This window comes from Mercenaria mercenaria, chromosome 11 (genome assembly GCF_021730395.1).
Source record: "Mercenaria mercenaria strain notata chromosome 11, MADL_Memer_1, whole genome shotgun sequence".
NCBI lineage: Eukaryota > Metazoa > Mollusca > Bivalvia > Venerida > Veneridae > Mercenaria > Mercenaria mercenaria.
In genome coordinates this window covers 19,679,499-19,701,469 of record NC_069371.1, presented here as the reverse complement: position 1 = coordinate 19,701,469, position 21,971 = coordinate 19,679,499, and the positions used below count along the sequence as shown (strand labels likewise).

At 35.2% G+C, this 21,971-nt stretch overlaps 1 protein-coding gene across 3 annotated transcripts in view; it reads left to right on the top strand.

Annotated features, from left to right (window-relative positions):
* LOC123531512 (receptor-type tyrosine-protein phosphatase N2-like) overlaps window positions 1-16,691 on the top strand; it is a 297,876-nt gene extending 281,185 nt beyond the window's left edge. For all 3 annotated transcript variants that reach the window (XM_045312552.2, XM_045312553.2, XM_045312551.2), the window contains 3 exons: window positions 383-447; window positions 6,688-6,761; window positions 10,549-16,691. In XM_045312552.2, coding sequence (XP_045168487.2) covers window positions 383-447; window positions 6,688-6,761; window positions 10,549-10,620 — 211 coding nt within the window. In that variant the 3' untranslated portion in view covers window positions 10,621-16,691. The remainder of the gene's footprint in view (window positions 1-382; window positions 448-6,687; window positions 6,762-10,548) is intronic.
* The last annotated feature ends 5,280 nt before the right edge of the window (window positions 16,692-21,971 follow it).

Genomic DNA, 21,971 nt, shown 5'->3' with positions numbered 1-21,971 from the left:
TCAGCAAATAAATGATAGAAAAAAAATGGGAGGTATGTTCGATGATTTTGATGAACGTCTGATGGATGAGAATGCCATAGGGTGGAACATTTTACGTACCTACAGGTACAAAGTATATAGGGGCTGTGTTGGAGTCATGCATGGCAGTGGGTCTGTCAGTTGGCATATCTGTCTGTCCATACTTTACACTGTATCTAGAAGATTCTGATAACACTAGTATCAGTTGTGAAACTCGTCATGAACTATATGCAGAGTACACAACCAAGGTAACTAGGTCTGGAGCGAAGGTCAAATTACAGTATTATGAAAAGTAATATATACCTGCTTAAGTTTATCAGAAAGCTGAGACTTTTTGACGATTTACACAATTTTTATGTTTCAGTGATGGATGCGGACGCACTGGAACCTACTGTCTTATTGACATGGTCCTCAACAGAATGGCAAAAGGTTTGAACATTGATATATTTCTGTATACAGTCAAACTTTGTGTGCTTGAACTCAGATAAATTAAACGCCACCATTCACTCACACTCATCATTAGGTTTCAGCAAAATCCCTATATAATGCACAATTTTCAACGGCTCAAACTAATGATAACTCTAACAAATCTTGCTGGTTCATGGAATTCGAGAGAATAAGTTTGACTATACTTAAAAAACATTTCTATGTTGTATGTGTAAATATAGAAAGTCCTTTGCATGAAAGGTAAAAACAAAAGATGGAATTGACCGCCCAAATAAATGCTCTCCTTTTTCTGAAATATAACGCCCCCAGGACCTTTTACTTGCGGGAAGTTACCCTGATCTTGTAAATGAAAGTTGGGATAAAGTTACCATATTACTTTTGATTAGTTGATACAAACAAAAGCAAAATCGTTACACACTTTAAAAAATGGTCCATAATGGTCAAAGTAACAGACTTTCACAAAGCTCTGTCTTCACAGTTTCAAAATTTTGTACAGGGTCTACTAGTTATAGCAGTTGGAAAGGTAAACTTCTAGTTAGTCCTTAGACCTGATAAACATAAAAACAGCATCAGAACAGTACATCTTCTGTACTGGAAGATTAAGTATTGCTCATAACGAAACAAACTTGATTTATATTTTCTTCTGTGTTTTAATATTTTGAAATAATCATTGTAAAGGGGAATGTCTGCCTTTATATTTGAACTTACTTAGAAAATGGTAGCACATTGGTAATTTGTCACTTACGATTAATGAAAACTGTCTGGAACCCTACATCAGTTATAAGGAGACCTAAATAGACAGGAATTGAATAATCCTACAAATAGAGAGATGCATTGTTAGGGCCATTATCCTTTTTTAGCTTATCTGATTTTTGAAAACAAACGAACAGATGAGTTATTGTCATCACTTGATTGGCGTTGGCGTCATCGTTGGCGTTGCCTGGTTAAGTTTAATGTTTAGGTCAGCTTTTCTCCTAAACTATCAAAGCTATTGCTTTAAAACTTGCAACACTTGTTCACCATCAATAATTGACTCTGTACAGCAAGAAACATAACTCCATCCTGCTTTTTGCAAGAATTATGGCCCCTTTTGGACTTAGAAAATATCAGATTTCTTGGTTAAGTTTTGTGTTTAGGTCAACTTTTCTCTTGCTTTAAAACTTGTAGCAGTTATCTGCCATTAAAAGCTGATGCTGAACAGCAAGTACCATAACTCTAAATTGCTTTTTGCAAGAATTATGGTCCCTTCTGGACTTAAAAAATCATGGGTTAGACTATTTCTATTATACAGAGACAAAAGAATCAGATGAGCCTCTGCACCCGCAAGGCGGTGCTCTTGTTAATGCTCCCATAAGGGGAAACATATATGTTGTCACTATTTTTTACCATCCATACTTCCTTCCGTCTGTCTGTCCATCCTGCATTCTTGTCCAGAGCATTACTCGGCAACCACTCCTGGAATTGAGCAAAACTTCATAAGAAGCTTTACTTCTAAGAGGAAATTTGCATATTTTCTCCATGTTCAGGTTGAAAAATTTTCACTGAGTTATTGCCTTTTGATTATTCAACATTAGTATACTATAGCACCATATTGTGTCAGCAGTAGCCCTCAGGAATCACTAGCTTCATTGGAAGTTTCACTCGCAATTAGAAATTCATATTGTCTTAATGTTCAGGCGGGATAATTTTTCACCGAGTTATTGTCCTTTTGATTATTGTAGGCCCGAAGGGATGTATTATGTTATGATTCCCATGTCCGTCTGTCTGTCAGTCCATTAGCAATTTCGTGTCCACTCTGTAACTCTTAAACCCCTAGAAGGATTTCAAAAAAATGTGACACAAATGTTTACCACATCAGGACAACGTCCAGAGTGCATGTTTTGGATGGCTCGCTTCAAGGTCAAGGTCATATTTAGGGGGTCAAAGGTCTTATCATTTTGTTTCTCGTCCACTCTTAAACTGCTTGAAGGGTTTTAAAGAAACTTTGCACAAATGTTCACCACATTGAGACGACATGCAGAGCGCATGTTTTGGATGGCTCGCGTCAGGGTCACACTTAATGGTCAAAGGTCATACCTTCTGTGTATATCGCTCCGCATTGTGGTGCTCTTGTTCAGCATTAGCATGCTATAGCACCATTTCATGTCAGGTCAACAACAGCTTGCTGGAACAATGAAACTTCTTAGAAACTTTACTCCCAAGAAGATATGCATATTTTCTTTTTTATTCTGACCAGGTGATTTTTCAAAGAGTTATTGTCCTGTGATTATTCAGCTCTAGTAAACTGTAGCACCATCCTTGTACTTTTTCAACAGTATTCTGTTTTTGGTTGTCATCTAGTTAGATTCTCAGTAACTACACATTGTATAACAATTAACTGAAACATCAACACTTTCTTGTCATGATAATACCAACTGAATGACATATATACCAAAATTCTTGCTGTCATTTTGATGAAATTATGCCCCTTTTTAGCTCACCTGAGCCAAAGGCTCATGGTGAGCTTTTGTGACCGCTCTATGTCCGTTGTGTGTCATGCGTCTTGTCGTCAATATTTTCTAAAAAAATCTTCTTCTGGAAAACCACTGGGCAAAATTACACCAAACTTCACAGGTATGATCCTTGGGTGGTCCCCTTTCAAAATTGTTCAAAGAATTTTATTCCATGCAGAATTCTTGTTGCCATGGCAACCAAAAGGAAAAACTTTAAAAATCTTCTTGTCCAAAACCACAAGGCGTAGAGCCTTGATATTTGGCCTGTAACATCATCTTATGGTCCTCTATCAAGATTATTCAAATTGTGCCCCTTTGGCGAAAAGAGGCCCCGCCCGGGGGTCACAAGTTTTACATAGGCTTATATAGTAAAAAACTTCAAAAAATCTTCTTGTCTAAAACCACAGGACCTAGGCCTTTGATATTTTGTTTGTAGCATTGCCTTGTGGTCCTCTACTATAATTGTTCAAATTATGCCCCTGGGGTGAAAAGAGGCCCTGCCCCAGGGGGTCTCAAGTTTTACATAGACTTATATAGGAAAAAAAACTGTAAAACTCTTCTTGCCTGAAACTGCAAGGCCTAAGCTTTTGATATTAAGTATTTTGCCTTTCCTAGTGTTTCTTTACCAAAATTTTTCAAATTATGTCCCTAGGATGAAAAGAGGCCCTGTCCCGGGGGGTCTCAAGTTTTACATAGACTTACATAGGAAAAAAACTAAAACTCTTCTTGCCTGAAACTGCAAGGCCTAAGCTTTTGATATTTAGTATGTTGCCTTTCCTAGTGTTTCTTTACCAAAATTGTTCAAATTATGCCCCTGGGGTGAAAAGAGGCCCTGCCCCAGGGGGTCTCAAGTTTTACATAGACTTATATAGGAAAAAAAACTGTAAAACTCTTCTTGCCTGAAACTGCAAGGCCTAAGCTTTTGATATTAAGTATTTTGCCTTTCCTAGTGTTTCTTTACCAAAATTTTTCAAATTATGTCCCTAGGATGAAAAGAGGCCCTGTCCCGGGGGGTCTCAAGTTTTACATAGACTTACATAGGAAAAAAACTAAAACTCTTCTTGCCTGAAACTGCAAGGCCTAAGCTTTTGATATTTAGTATGTTGCCTTTCCTAGTGTTTCTTTACCAAAATTATTCAAATTATGTCCCTAGGGTGAAAAGAGGCCCTGCTCTGGGGGTACCAAGTTTAGCATAGACTTGTATAGGGAAAAAAATTAAAGATCTTCTTGTTTGAAAGTTCAAAGCCTAGGCCTTTGATATTTGGTATGTAGCATTGCTTGGTGGATCTCTAACAAGTTTGTTCAAATTATGCCCCTGGGGTGAAAAGAGGCCCCAGCCTTGAAATTAGGATGACATGTAGAGTTTTGTACACCGATCTTAAAACTGACTTTCAGTCACCATGAATGTGACCTACTGACCTACCTTCTTAATATTTTAGCATCAGTTTGCTATTTGAAACATGTGGCTCATATTACTCAGGTGAGCGAACCAGGATCACCATGACCCTCTTGTTGTACTTTGCTATTTGGTTTAAAATTTGGATTTCAAACTTCTGTTTCTTTTGTTATACACTTGTGTTGAGTAGAGAGGTAGAAGACTATAAAACATACTTAACAATGTCTATGCTTCCAGCGGCGGGGGATAAAGGTGTCTTTCAGACTGCCTTGTATCTTTTTTACTTTGATACCTTATTTTATTTTCACTATCTTATGTTTCTTAGTATTGTTTTGACTGTTTCTTACTTGGCAAGGCCCCACCTACCAGATATTACACCCTCAGATATCCCCCACCCACACTCTTCTCCCAACCGTCTGAAACTTTTCACCTGCTGACAACTCTTGTTAAAATTCTATCTTTAGGTTAGTACCAGATGGTGGTCTATGTTCATTAGATGAAGAGGTTTCACATTGCAATGTCTGTAAAACACCCACTTAGATTTCAATCTAGGTTTACAGAATGCCATTAGATATATAAAAATACATGTTACCGTGGTTACCTGGTAGAATTCCAGTTGGCTACTTATTAGAAATACTGAAGAGGCAAGCAAAATTTTCTCCTTTTTTGCCTTATTTGAGTTGATTTATTGTTATAGCTGCTCTTATAAATTAAACAACATCTGATTCCCATGAAAATATAACAGTTTACTTTCATTTATAGATATTAACTGTGAAATTTGATTCTTATATGTCTTGACTTTCAAGAAAAGGATCCATTTTTTATGCCCCCGAAGGGAGGCATATAGTTTTTGAACCGTCTGTCAGTCTGTCGGTCTGTCCGCAATTTTCGTGTCCGGTCCATATCTTTGTCATCGATGGATGGATTTTCAAATAACTTGGCATGAATGTGTACCACAGTAAGACGACATGCAGTGCGCAAGACCCAGGTCCGTAGCTCAAAGGTCAAGGTCACACTTAGACGTAAAAGGATAGTGCATTGATGGGCGTGTCCGGTCCATATCTTTGTCATCGATGGATGGATTTTCAAATAACTTGGCATGAATGTGTACCACAGTAAGATGACGTGCAGTGCGCAAGACCCAGGTCCGTAGCTCAAAGGTCAAGGTCACACTTAGACGTTAAAGGATAGTGCATTGATGGGCGTGTCCGGTCCATATCTTTGTCATCGATGGATGGATTTTCAAATAACTTGGCATGAATGTGTACCACAGTAAGACGACGTGCAGTGCGCAAGACCCAGGTCCGTAGCTCAAAGGTCAAGGTCACACTTAGACGTTAAAGATCATTTTTCACGATAGTGCATTGATGGGCTTGTCTGGTCCATATCTTTGTCATTCATGCATGGATTTTAAAATTATTGGGCATGAATGTGTACCACAGTAAGACGCCGTGTCGCGCGCAAGACCCAGGTCCGTAGGTCAAAGGTCCTAAACTGTAACATCGGCCATAACTATTCATTCAAAGTGCCATCGGGGGCATGTGTCATCCTACAGAGACAGCTCTTGTTTATTACGTTTTTCTTCCCCTTTCAAATATGGAATATTATTTCAAAAAATGAAATATTTTACAAAATATTTAAATTCATGTCTTTTCTAATTTTTGCCGGCAATGAGGTTTATTCTCAGCTCGCATTGTTGAACTTATTAAAGCGACTAACCCACACATGGTTTGAGATTTTAAAAAATCAAACTTTTCCTATATTCACCTTTATGTTGCATATTTGATGTTCAGACAATGTATTTTTCATCCAATTCTGTATATAATCATTGTTTTAAAATAAAAAAACATTGGAGTACGATTTCTGATAAGGGTTTCCGAGTTTATATATAAAAAAAGGAATTCCGTTCAGCAAGCACCTTGCAAACATCACATGACAGTTAGAGAAAATAACACCAACCATGATAATCAATAGAGCGCAAATGTATAGGTATCGCACCTTATGGCATTTAGAAATGTAAACAAGCAAAACTATAACATAAATAAGTCTACGATGCAGAGTGGTTTCTCGTTGGCTGAGCAGTTACGGTATTCATATTATACTTTTTCGCCGGGAGTTTGATTCCCAGACCCGTAAAAAAAATTGTTTTTAAGACTGTAATTTCTTTTTCTTCAGTACCATTCAACGAAGAGTATATCATTTATTTGGCAGTCAAGTGACAAAATAAATTATAAATATAAATAATATTTTTACATTTCTGACATTTATTATCTTAGATGAAATCAGTATGGCAAACACAGGTCAGTGAAATAAAATTGGACAATTATTTTACAGGAGCAAAGGAGATAGACATAGCGGCCACTCTGGAGCACATCCGAGATCAGAGAACCAGTATGGTAAAAACAAAGGTAATAGACACTAGTAAAATTCTGATCATTATATACAATCCTGTCTTTCTTAAGCAGCCTTACAGGGAAGTTAAATTGTTGTCAGACTGTAGATGATGGCTTTTTAACTTTTCATTTCTGTTCTGCTGATCCCTGTTGAATTAGAGTTACTCCCCATAGGTATTTGAACCAAAATAAAATGAGCCGCAACATGAGAAAACCAACATAATGCATTTACGACCAGCATGGTTCCAGACCAGCCTGTGCATCTACGCAGTCTGGTCAGGATCCATGCTGTTCGCTTTCAAAGCCTATTACAATTAGAGAAACTGTTAGCGAACAGCATTGATCCTGACCAGACTGCGCAGATGCGCAGGCTGGTCTGGATCCATGCTGGTCACAAATGCACTATGTTGGTTTTTTCATGGTGTCACTCAAACATTCTGAATGTTTCAAAATAAAGGAAAATTAGTAAGATTTCAATTGAAGGAAAGTTACATTTGCAACACACATGCAAAGTAAGAAGTGTAGGCCATCATAAAATTCAGCACAGCTGAATAAAATGCCTTGCTTAATTGATATATAGATTATAATGCAGTAATTCGGTCAAAAATGTGCTTCCGTGGTGTAGTTGAAAGAAGTCCCTAATAAATAGATCCTAATTTTTCCATTTTTTTGCGCATTTGCGCGTAAATCGGGGGCCAAATGGGCATTATTTCACTTGTGGAATGAATTTTACATAGAATAGGAGACTTTTCATGCTAATATTCACATGTTTTCGAGTTGTTTACTTTTTTCATTTTCTTGAAGCAAATGTATGGATATCTTGTGGAAAATAGGTCTACGATGGAGTGAAAATCTAGAAATTGTAACAAAATTGTTCTGAAGTAGCTGAAATTTATATGAAACAAAGAACAATTTATTTTACTGGTATATAGCCTATAAGAGCTGAAATTAGACTTTTCTCAAAACACATCACAATTAGTCTTAATAGTCATAAATCGATTGTATATGTTATAAAATGATGTTTCCAATGCAAAATAATCATTAAATTTGAAAAATTTTAAATTTTGACCATATTTTGAGCAGATGCGCCTATTTCTGCAGCAATTTCTGCAATAGAAAGGCCAATATTTTGTCTCCATAATGTGTGAAAATGCACATAATGCATCCATTTGAGTCATATTCATGACGGAATGAATGATATTTTAGAATCAAAGTGAAAAATAATGCATACAGGTGAAACTTTTACCAAAATTTACAATGAAGCGACCATAGAGCCTAAATTTAGCCCTGAAAATGGGTAGGAGGTGGCCTCACTTAAATGTCTATATTTCTCTAAAATCCCGAATTTTCAAAATGAAACTTGTTAACATGTTCGATATTACATCTTTCTTGAAAACAGAGATGAAAATGTTATGAAATTTGATAAAAAAATATTTCTTATAGGTTATAATGCAGTAATTCGGTTAAAAATGTGCTTCCGTGGTGTAGTGGAAAGAAGTCCCTAATAAACAGATCCTAATTTTTCCATTTTTCGTGCATTTGCGCGTAAATCGGGGGCCAAATGGGCATTATTTCACTCGTGGAATGAATTTTACATAACATAGGACACTTTTCATGCTAATATTCACATATTTTCGAGTTGTTTACTTGAAAACGAAAGTAGGGTGTTTATTCTGCGGACTGCTTTCTGAAATGCGGCAATATGAGGGTACCTGACTTCAGTTCACTTGCATTTCACTGCATACTATTCAACACCCCTTTTCCTTTTCCTTTTCTTGAAGCAAATATATGGATATCTTGTGGAAAATAGGTCTACGACGGAGTGAAAACCTAGAAATTGTAACAAAGTTGTTCTGAAGTAGCTGAAATTTATATGAAACAAAGAACAATTTCTTTTATTGGTATATAGCCTTGGTCGATTTAGTTAATGTTCTGGAATTTTCATGTAAAACATCATTATTGACCAATCAAATGGGCCAAATGCATGTGGTCCCTGGCTGTCCCTACCTATGAGAAAGGCAAGGCAAGCAAGCTACGATTATGCTTATATAGGTTTTATGATAATATACCATGTAATTGTATATATATGCATCATGATAGACAGTGTAATTGATGCATAAAACAATACAAATTCATGTAAAACAACGGCAGTAGGCCTACATTATTTTTGAGTCGTGTTTGAAATCAAGATTGTTTAATTTCTCTTTAAAAAAATAACTCTGTTGAAAATGGCTTATTTCGATTTTGTAGTTAAATTTTTACTAGCTGTTTGCAGAATGTTGCATTTTGTCAATTTCAAGACTTTAATTAGCTGGCTGAAAGCCATTTTAATGGTGAAAACCTGGCATAATTAGAGGAAAAAATTAGTGTAATTTGAAGGGAAATTTTCTAAATTTGCATCAATAGTAATTGGCAGGTCTTAGAATCAGTGTTCTTTTTAGTAGCTCTTGGAGCATCGTGCCATTTTGTTTGAACAGAATTTCCCCTAGGAAAGGTGTTTTTTCTGAAATGCACATTTAAAGTGGTAATAACAGTTTAGAATGTTGCAGATCTGCACAGTTTTAGCTGAACTGTATGCACTTTTGTACGATTTTTTTAAAAATTAATTTAAAATTTTATATTTGAAATTCAAAAGTGAAAACAAAGTTTCTTTAAAGTTTTTAAAAAAAATATAAGGTAAAGGTAGATTTCCCCCGGAAGCACATTTGTAAAGGTAGGGTTTTGCACCCATATTGACAGCAGATAAGGTAGAACTTACAAATGACAGTTGTCAAGGTAGTGCACCCATATTGACAGTTGTTAAGGTAGTGAATCACCAGATTGACAGTTGTCAAGGTAGTGCACCCATATTAACAGTTGTTAAGGCAAGGCCGTCATGGACGGTCCGGCCATGGCCTGACACTTTTTTGGGCGAGCATAATATTGGCTGTAACCGGCTGTACCAATTTTTTTGCATTAAATTTAATCTTTTGCTTTGATTAAAAGTGCCGAAATATTGCCTTGTTAATGTAATTATCTACAACAAGCAGTATCTGTCATGATTGCCCGCGGGTGTGAAAACAACTTCAGCACACTTCGTGTCAAACGTATCGACCCTGCTTGACTTGACTAATCATAATTAAACGATTATCTGATGGATCTTTAATCCGGTGATTTCTTTTATAATCTATAGTAGTTGTTTTAAAAAAAAAAACATGCCGTATGTTTTTCAAAAATGGAAATAATTGTGTTTTACGCGGTGTAATAAAACAAAACAAAACGAAAGCTTATTTCATCCGATTATTTGGTTATTATTTTAAGATATGATTATTTATTTTAAACAATTGCTTTGAATCAAACGAAATGCCAACATACATCTCAACTATAAAAAAATACATTAACATTTATAGCCAAATGTTGTTTGGTTATCCTTGAAAAATATCATGAAATTGACTGAAAATCTTAACAGAAAATGCTTTCAATTAGATGCAAGAAAAACGCACTTACCGGCATCCCAAATCTAAAATTTTGTCGGGGGAGACCAGAACCCCACTTAACAGAGAAAGGGGAGGAAGAGCAAATTCTCCTTTAGTGCTTTATCTACCCCCGTCCTCTCATGCCCTCGGCAGTCACGGGACGCCATTTGGTTATTATTTTAAGATATGATTATTTAAAACAATGCTAAAATTGGCCAAATGTTGGAAAAATTTCCTTGAAAAATATGAAATTGACTGAAAATCTTAACAGAACATGCTAACGTGCTTTCAATGCAAGAATAATGCACTTACTGGCATCCAAAATACATTTTGTATTTTAATTTCAGGAGCAGTTTCAGTTTGCTCTGGCAGCTGTTGCAGAAGAGGTGCATGCCATTCTGAAGGCCCTCCCACAATAGGTCACATGACTTGTTGGAGTAATCACATGACCTGATTCTATAAATAGAATCACTACACTGAATGATGGATGAAAACTGACTTATGGACATTTTTTCTTGTTGATTGTATTTTGTGAATTAGAATTGTTCAATATTACTTGATGTCTATTTTAAGAGAAACATTTTCATCATTATATTTGTTGTGGTAGTTATAATTGTTTCATATATTTCTTCTATAAAAAACAGAATATTTATTTCTAAATATAAAAATGTATATAAATACTTTCAAAAAAAAAAAGAAGTATACTTAAATCAATATATATTTTAAAATTGATTAGATTATTTGATAGGTTTGTCCCTGAAGTAATGAATAAGTTTGATTTATAGTGTGATAGTAGTTCAAAATATCTGTTAATGTTTTAATAGCATGAACTTTTACTGGAGTAGAAGAGCTTAAACTTAAGATAAGTTTTAGAAAGACAAAGATTTTAGATAATTACTGATTTGATCATTAAGGATAATTCAATAATAAGTTTATTCAATACTCAATTCATGTAGTACATGACAATATGAGCTATAACATATAATAGATGCAAAGATTTCAGATAATTACCGATTTGATCATTGAGTAAGGATCAATAATTACTGATTAGATCACTGAGTAAGGATAATAGATGCAAAGATTTCAGATAATTACAGATTTGATCATTGAGTAAGGATCAATAATTACTGATTAGATCACTGAATAAGGATAACAGATGCAAAGATTTCAGACAATTACTGATTTGATCATTGAGTAAGGATCAGTAATTACTGATTAGATCACTGAATAAGGATAATAGATGCAAAGATTTTAGACAATTACTGATTTTATCAACCGTTCAAATTTATACATAATGTAACCAAAGACTGTTGTTACTAATTTTTATCGTATAACAAGATACAGTTTTAGGAAAGCTTGTTTCAAAATACAAAAAAAAACAATCCTTTGATAATGATACATACTACTGAGGTTTCAGATTGACTATCATGTTTACATTTAAAAGAAATGTCATAGCATTGTGCTTTTTCAGTGTCATCAAGATCATTTATTATGTAATATCATAGTATTAGTACAATTTGTATTGACTTACTGTTTAAATCTTACGCCATACTTTCAAAGAAATGCTTCACAGTTTTTAGCTCACCTGTCACAAAGTGACAAGGTGAGCTTTTGTGATCGCGCGGTGTCCGTCGTCCGTCCGTCCGTCCGTAAACTTTTGCTTGTGACCACTCTAGAGGTCACATTTTTCATGGGATCTTTATGAAAGTTGGTCAGAATGTTCATCTTGATGATATCTAGGTCAAGTTCGAAACTGGGTCATGTGCCTTCAAAAACTAGGTCAGTAGGTCTAAAAATAGAAAAACCTTGTGACCTCTCTAGAGGTCATATATTTCACAAGATCTTCATAAAAATTGGTCAGAATGTTCACCTTGATGATATCTAGGTCAAGTTCGAAACTGGGTCACGTGCCTTCAAAAACTAGGTCAGTAGGTCTAAAAATAGAAAAACCTTGTGACCTCTCTAGAGACCATATATTTCATAAGATCTTCATGTAAATTGGTCAGAATGTTCACCTTGATGATATCTAGGTCAAGTTTGAAACTGGGTCACGTGCCATCAAAAATTAGGTCAGTAGTTCAAATAATAGAAAAACCTTGTGACCTCTCTTAAGGCCATATTTTTCATGGGATCTGTATGAAAGTTGGTCTGAATGTTCGTCTTGATGATATCTAGGTCAAGTTCGAAACTGGGTCACGTGGGGTCAAAAACTAGGTCAGTAGGTCTAAAAATAGAAAAACCTTGTGACCTCTCTAGAGGCCATATAGTTCATGAGATCTTCATGAAAATTGGTCAGAATGTTCACCTTGATGATATCTAGGTCAAGTTTGAAAGTGGGTCACGTGCCATCAAAAACTAGGTCAGTAGGTCAAATAATAGAAAAACCTTGTGACCTCTCTAGAGGCCATTTTTTTTATGGGATCTGTATGAAAGTTAGTCTGAATGTTTATCTTGATGATATCCAGGTCAAGTTCGAAAGTGGGTCACATGCCTTCAAAAACTAGGTCAGTAGGTCAAATAATAGAAAAACCTTGTGACCTATCTAAAGGCCATATTTTTCATGGGATCTGTATGAAAATTGGTCTGAATGTTCATCTTGATGATATCTAGGTCAAGTTCGAAACAAGGTCATGTGCGGTCAAAAACTAGGTCAGTAGGTCTAAAAATAGAAAAACCTTGTTACCTCTCTAGAGGTCATACTTGTGAATGGATCTCCATAAAAATTGGTCAGAATGTTCACCTTAATGATATCTTGGTCAGATTTGAAACTGGGTCACGTGCCTTAAAAAACTAGGTCAGTAGGTCAAATAGTAAAAAAAACCTTGTGACCTCTCTAGAGGCCATACTTTTCATGGGATCTGTGTGAAAGTTGGTCTGAATGTTCATCTTGATGATATCTAGGTCAAGTTTGAAACTGGGTCAACTGCGGTCAAAAACTAGGTCAGTAGGTCTAAAATTATTAAAATCTTTTGACTTCTCTAGAGGCCATATTTTTCAATGGATCTTCATGAAAATTGATCTGAATGTTAACCTTGATGATATCTAGGTCAATTTCGAAACTGGGTCACATGAGCTCAAAAACTAGGCCAGTAGGTATAAAAATAGAGAAACCTTGTGACCTCTCTAGAGGCCATATTTTTCATGAGATCTTCATGAAAATTAGTGAGAATGTTAGTGAGAATGTTCACCTTGATGATATCTAGGTAAAGTTCAAAACAGGGTCACGTACCTTCGAAAACTAGGTCAATAGGTCAAATAGAAAAACCTTGTGACCTCTCTAGAGACCATATTTTTCAATGGAACGTCATGAAAATTGGTCAGAATTTTTATCTTGATAATATCTAGGTCAAGTTCAAAACTGGGTCACATGGGCTCAAAAACTAGGTCACTATGTCAAATAATAGAAAAAACGACGTCGTACTCAAAACTGGGTCATGTGGGAAGAGGTGAGCGATTCAGGACCATCATGGTCCTCTTGTTATTCTAGAGGCATATGTGCAATTATATTTGTTCTTGATTTCTTAAAAAAGATTCTGTTTAGTTTAGTTTTTATTAGAAACATCTTATATGCGATATTTTCCCGAAGTTTTGTCAGACAGCCTAGTGCTCTATATTTTATTTGTGTGATAAAATCATGTTACTTCATGCTTAACCCTGTTAAAATGATTTGGTAATAAATCTTACCTAAAAAAAAGAAAATGAATCTTTCTAAAAGCTTGTGTCAACATATTTGTTTATTTTGTGAAATACCCAGTCATTGGTATGATCTGATATATTACATAATTATGTAATCAATAATGTGAGTAAGTGAATAGTAAAACTTTTTCTCTCTTACAGAGCAAAATATACTGAAAGATTTCATTAAGTTTAGCATTTGGAAACAAAAAATACAAGTCACAAATTTTATGAAGTCTGCCCACAGAGACCTGATGCAGATTTACCCCACATTTATATGCATTTCAACAGTTAAAGATGCCAAAATTGCAAATTATTAAAAATATGTCATACTGGTTTGTTATGTATTAACTTTTGAGTCTTTTTACTAGAACATTTAAAATGTTTCTATTGTTTTTTTAAAGCTAAATTTTCAAATTTTTTGATACATTCTTTACATTCCAAATAGTATTTTAACATTCCTACAGTCCTTGTATAGGAAAATTAAAATTTGAAAATGGAAACATTAATGTTTGATGATACCACATATCACTAAGTGAAAAAGAGGCAATAACTCTTCCATCTCTGGCCTAAACATTAGTTAATGGCTTTTTATCTAACAACATTTTAAAATTCTTCAGATTGTCAAAGAGATAAAATTGAAATGATGCATATTTCCTTAAGCTAATTGATATGGAAAACATTGATTTTTTTTTTAAAATGTACCTTTTATATCTACTACAACTCTACTTCGTAATATACTCATTTGTCACAAACTTTGCTGGATCAAAATGCCAAATATCAATTTGATAATTGATTTATACTTGTTCAGATATACTTGCAAACTAGTCACAAATTGCTAGTCAGCAGTTCAGTAATAACTTTACATGTAAATGGTTGTTGTTGTTGTAGTCATGTTCATTGTTTATGATTCATTATTAGTTGTCTAACACCTATTTAAGGTAAGTGTACACCCACTGGTAAAACTTACTGGAAAACACAGACTGGCCTCATCTTGTGTAGCTTTTGACTTGCCATACTGTGTTCAAATTTTGTTCCCACCGGTTGATGAGTTTTTATTTCAGTAATTTACTACTTTCTGAAGTTCCTCTCACAAAACATAAATGTCATGTTTATTCAGTATGATGCTGTTTATGATATTTTTAATAAATAAATCAAACAGATCCGAAATTCTCACAACTATTTATAGGTAAATCTCTGTAAATCTTGTGACAGCCAAAATAATGAAGTCAGCTTGTTTATCAGTGAAGATGCTTTCCAGACAATCACTGTGTTGATCAAAGTGATGTGTGATTTTTAAAAGAAAATACATCCAGATATTGCAAGGAAGGCAATTTATGTTAGTCTACAAATTTTGATAGTGGTTGGCTACCTTTGGTCTCTTACTTGACATAGGTGATTTGGTGGTCTCCTACCTTATTGTTACATGATATTCGTTATATTCTTGTTAAGTTTTTTTTTTTCTGTAAAGTCTATAGTTATGTATGTACAGTGATATCAAAGGTTCTTTACATTTCTTTTAATAAACGATAAAGAAAGTTCAATTCTTGGAGAAATTTATCATTTTAATCTCTTTTATTAAAGAAAATATGAAATTAAAAAAAAAAATATGTGGATGTTTTACTTAAGTAAACAATAAAAGCAGATCTGTAATGAAGATATTTTTCTTTTTTATCCTTGTTGAAAGTAGTGCTTTACATTATAAAGAATTTTATCTTTATTAGTTTAATTGAAAGACCTGTTGTTTCATTTTAAAAGTATAACTATAAATCAAAAATTAATTGTTCTTGCTAGCTGGTTTACTTTTTTATATTCTTTACTTTTTTTATCTGAGACAATGTTTTCATTATATTTTTCATGGATCAAAAAGACGCATAATAACTTATTACTTTAATGTGTTAACGATTAACCCTAGATTTGTTTGATGTTTGTACTCCTTTGTCAACATTCATTGGCTGGTCAAGGTCATTGAAGGAAACTCTTTATTGAACTTAATACTTTTTTAAATAAAGAATTACTCCGGTAACTTAGAAACTGAAAATATCTTGTGTTCTCACATTTTGACACAAAAAAAGATGTACATCTTCATTAAAGTATATTCAAAAACAAAGATGCTGATGAAAACTGGGTACTCCCCCAACATTTACCAGCATGTCAAATTAATTGAAATTAAGAGAATTCTTTCATATGTTAAGAAGAAGAAAAAATGAAAGAGATTCCATGAGTCAGTATTTATTTAAGAATACACTTGTATGTTATGTAAAGATTAGTAAATAAGTTAGAAAAAAATACTGTTATATTACCAACTTTAACAATGATTAATATTTATTAAACATTGCTTTTTGTTCTTAGAATTTTGAGATTCATCTGAAAGCATGCCCCTTTAAGAATAGTAGAAAAAAAAATACTGGTAATAGACAAAACATGGCTCCAGTATAAAGGTGCAGAATTTACATGTTGGGGTGATATGAATATGATGGTTGATGGATTGTGTCTAAAAATGACTGAAATGCTGTAAAGATTTTCTTTCTCTGACCTTTCATCTCTCATGCATTGTTATCATGAATATTGTTGTGTGATCATTGAGAAAATGTGCAAACTCACTATTTCCATCAGTTAAAAAAAAGACAAATATGTCAAATGAAATTTTTGAAAAGCAGTATTTGTAGTAGAACATTTAAATACTGTTTTGTTTTGATTTAGCTGCTTGGTTAAAGAATATTTATTTTGAAATTTATTTTATTTTCACAATAACATCCTAAGTGTAACTATATATAAACAAGATATCAATAAAGTAATATTTGGGCAGTCTGAATTGTGTGTTGTTTTTCTTAATATTGCTTATTAGTTTTGTGTTAAACACCATTTTATTTTACAGTATTTCAGTTATGTAACAGCTGGCAATTAACCTAACCAGTGTTCCTTGACTTTTCACTAGCAACAAACCTGTTGCCAACTTCTCCACATGACAACTTTTTTTAACAAGATATTGATGATGTTCTGACATAATCTGAAAAGAAGGCATACAATTTACCTTTACCTGTGAAACGATGACATAAGAACTATCTACCTGACATCCTGGAGTGGAGTCTTACAAACTAGCTTTAGGACATCTCAGAATAATTGGCCTTGAAACTATATAAATTCCTGGAATATTACACAAGCTATATTTGTAACTTTGCTGAATAGAAATTCACAGGCATTCTTGTTATATGCCACAATAGAAGTCATAAAGCTACCTCTTCATGACATTCCTGAATAGAAGGCATGTACTCCCTAAATGGAAGGCATTCAGTCCCTGAATGGAAGGCATGCAATCCCTAAATAGAAGGCTTTCAGTCCCTGAATGCAATCCCTAAATGGAAGGCATGCAATCCCTAAATAGAAGGCATTCAGTCCCTGAATGGAAGGCATGCAATCCCTAAATAGAAGGCTTTCAGTCCCTGAATGGAAGGCATGCAGTCCCTAAATAGAAGGCATTCAGTCCCTGCACGGAAGGCATTCAAACTGTATCAAGACACTCTTATTAATCTCTGAATAGAAGTCATATTGCTACCTCTTTATGCTGAATGGAAGGCATTTAATCCCTGAATGGAAGGTACACAATCCCTGAATAGAAGGCATTAAGTCCCTGCATGGAAGGCATGCAATTCCTAAATAGAAGGCTTTTAATCCCTGAATGGTAGCTTTCAATCCTTGAATGGAAGGCATGCAATCCCTAAATGGAAGGCATACAATCCCTGAATAGAAGGCATTCAGTCCCTGCATGGAAGACATGCAATCCCTAAATAGAGGGCATGCAATCCCTAGATAGAAGGCTTTCAATCTCTTAATGGAAGGCATGCAATCCCTAAATGGAAGGCATGCAATCCCTAAATAGAAGGCATTGAGTCCCTGCATGGAATGCATTCAATCCCTAAATAGAAGGCATGCAATCCCTAAATAGAGGCTTTCAATCCCTGAATGCAAGGCATGCAATCCCTAAATGGAAGGCATACAATCCCTAAATGGAAGGCTTGCAATCCCTACATCAAAGGCATTCAGTCCCTGCATGGGAGGCATGTAATCCCTAAATAGAAGGCATGCAATCCCTAGATAGAAGGCTTTCAATCCCTGCATGGAAGGCATTCTATCCCTAAATAGAAGGCATGCAATCCTTAAATAGAAGGCTTTCAATCCCTAAATGGAAGGCATGCAATATCTGAATGGAAGGCATACAATCCCTAAATGGAAGGCTTGCAATCCCTACATCGAAGGCATTCAGTCCCTGCATGGGAGGCATGCAATCCTTAAATAGAAGGCTTTTAATCCCTGAATGGAAGGTATGCAACCTCTAAATTGAAGGCTTTCAATCCCTTAATAGAAGGCATTCAGTCCCTGCATGGAAGGCATGCAATCCCTAAATAGAAGGCATGCAATACCTTAATGGAAGGCTTTCAATCCCAGAATGGAAGGCGTGCAATCCATTAATGGAAGGCTTTCAATCCCTGAATAGAAGGCATTCAGTCCCTGCATGGAAGGCATGCAATCCCTAAATAGAAGGCATGCAATCCCTAAATAGAAGGCTTTCAATCCCTGAATGGAAGGCATGCAATCCCTAAATAGAAGGCATTCAGTCCCTGCATGGAAGGCATTCAAACTGTATCAAGACACTCTTATTACATCTCTAAATAGAAGTCATATTGCTACCTCTATGCTGAATGGAAGGCATTCAATCCCTAAGTGGAAGGCATGCAATCCCTAAATAGAAGGCTTTCAATCCCTGAATGGAAGGCATTCAATCCCTGAGTGGAAGGCATGCAATCCCTAAATAGAAGGCTTTCAATCCCTGAATGGAAGGCATGCAGTCCCTAAATGGAAGGCATGCAATCCCTAAATAGAAGGCATGCAAACCCTACATAGAAGGCTTTCAATCCCTAAATGGAAGGCTTGCAATCTCTAAATAGAAGGCATTTAGTCCCTGCATGGAAGGCATTCAAACTGTATCAAGACACTCTTATTACATCTCTAAATAGAAGTCACATTGCTACCTCTTTATGCTGAATGGAAGGCATTCAATCCCTGAATGGAAGGCATGCAATCCCTGAATGGAAGGCATACAATCCCTAAATAGAAGGCATTAAGTCCCTGCATGGAAGGCATGCAATCCCTGAATAGAAGGCATACAATCCCTAAATAGAAGGCATTAAGTCCCTGCATGGAAGGCATACAATCCCTGAATGGAAGGCATTCGATCTCTAAATGAAAGGTATTTAATCCCTGAATAGAAGGCATACAATCGCTGAATAGAAGGTATAAAATACCTGCATGGACGGCTTTCAATCCCTGAATAGAAGGTATACAATCGCTGAATAGAAGGTATAAAATACTGAATTGAAAGTAACAATCCCTGCATGGAAGGATTTCTATCCCTGAATGGAAGGTATACAATCCCTGAATAGAAGGCATACTATTCCAGAATAGAAGGCATTCAATCCCTGAATTGAAGACATACAATCAATGAATGGAAGGCATTCAATCACTGAATGGAATGTATACAATCCCTGAATGGGAAGTATTCAATCCCCGAATACTACAGGAGGTATACAATCCCTGAATAGAAGTCATGCAATCCCTGAATACTATAGAAGGTATACAATCCCGAGAGAGTTAAGGAGAGAGTTTCAAATAAGCTTTCAGCTTCCTACTCAATCCTATATGCCGTTTTGATATATGTACATGTTGTAAATAAATTGTGATTAATAAAATATTGTTTAAACCAATCCCCGAATGGAAGGCATGTAATCCCTGATTAGAAGGCATTTAGTCCCTTAATGGAATGCATACAAAGTGTAAAACATCCCTGAATAGAAGACATTCAAGCTATCCTTATAACATCTCTGAACAGAAGTCATAAAGCTACCTCTTTATGAGGTACATTGTATACAATCCCTGAATAGAAGTCATACAATCCCTGAATTCTATAGAAGGTATACAATCCCGGAATAGAAGGCATACAAGCCCTGAATACTATGGAAGGTAAACAATCCCGGAATAAAAGACATACAATCCCTGAATAGAAATCATGCAATCCTTGAATAGAAGTCGTATAATTCCTGAACAGAAGGCGTTCAATCCCTGAAATAAGAAGGCATTCAAAGTGTTTACAACATCCCTGAATATAATACATACTACCGACGCTTATAACATTTTATGACATCACTGAGTGGAAGGCATACAAAGTGCCTACAACATCCCTGAATTGAAGACATACAAGCTACCTTTATAACATCTCTGAATAACAAACATAAAGCTACCTTTATGTCATCCCTGAATAGAAGGCATACAAACTGTCTTTATAGCATACCTAAATAAAAGCATGCCAGCTATCCTTATATCATCCCTGAATAGGAGACATACAAGTTTCCTTTATGACAACCCTGAATAGATGGCACATGAATTATCTTTAAACATTCGTGAATAGAAGACTATAATATACCAGAATAGGAGGCACAACTGCTATCTTTAAAACATCCCTAAACAAGATATACAAGTTTTCTTTATGACATCCCTGACTGGAAGGCATACAAACTGTTTTATATAGCGTCCATACGGTTCTAGGATGACAACTTGTTTATGAAAAGAATTGTAACTACTGTCTTCCTTGCATGGTCATAAGAGGCGATTTATAGGGTCTGAACACTTCTTCGCTTTGCTGTATCTCTGTGATCCGAGCAGGTGTAAAAGTTTTGATTCTATATCTCGTATTTTTATTTCAATGTAAACGAGATGTGTGACCAAAATTTATAGTTCGCCTTATAACCTGTTATATATGTTCTGGTTTGTCGTAAAACTTTTATTAAAAAAAATTCTGTTAATAACAAGAGCCGTTTCGTCTAACCTGAAGTCCTCCCCGAAGAGAGCGACGAGACGCAAAACCAAAAAGCATATCCGACAGTTTCCCTCTAACAGACAGAAGTTCTATATTTTGCGCATTTGTCGACCTTAGTTATTTATATTTATTGCATGTAACGCAAAACTACCAAAATATGCGAAATTCCCTTAAATCTTTATTTTACATTTAGTTCTCACTGTCTATAAGTTACTAACACAATTTATCTAAATACAAATGCAGATTCTTCCAAATAATTTCTTAGATCCAGAACATTGCTTTTAGAATGTTAATAATAGATCACGGTGCTCATCTGGAAGAAAAAAAGGTGATTTTTTTGTAAGAAGTTAGAAGTTTAGCAACAACTGCATTTATTATTTGACAAAAACTCCGTTTTACGATGCCTTCTTGGTGTATACCTTAAGGTTTGGTCTATTAAAGGCAATTCGTCTAGAAAGAAATGACATTTTTGAGAAAAAAAAAACAAAACAAAAAAAAAACAACATTTAGATAAAAGATATAAAGACTATCAGATGTACCCTATAGGAATATAACTGCGAAAACAAAATAATCTCATTCTACAATATTCCCGACTGTACATACATGTCTGTTTGTCAGGCACTGTCACTGTATCACAAAAAAAGCAAACTAAACGATGTATTCCAGTTCTCTGTAGCCATGACAGACTCTCAATCACTTGCTCCTCACCTATTTGGGTTAGAGTCCTGCCACTGGTATCATATGAGGAAGCCATCCGAAAGGCTTGCCGAAGGTCGATAGTTCTGTCCTAATGCTCACCAATGCCCTAACTAATATCCGGAGGGCGGCTCCTCCTTAGTCCAGAGTCCTGAGAACTCGCACATGCGCGAAAGAAAAAAATTCAACCCAGCAAACACTGGACGTTGGATCAATTAACGTCTTCTGCAATGTCTATTTATATCTAAGTGGTTATATAATAATATGTGCGAGCCATGAATGTTAAAACACTATATTGGGTAATGCTTAAACTGGGGGAACTTTGTGTACGAAACCATTTCATATGAAGAGATTTAACGTTAAAAATATGCACTAAGAGGGAGTACTCCTCCTATAAGCATCTGCTCAATATGGTTAACAGTTTTGTCCCTTGAAAATACAGATTTATAAAAAAAGTTTTACGTTTCAGTTAGAGTAATTTGAACACTGGTTGAGGACAATTTGGTTATCACCTGAACAAGAATCCAC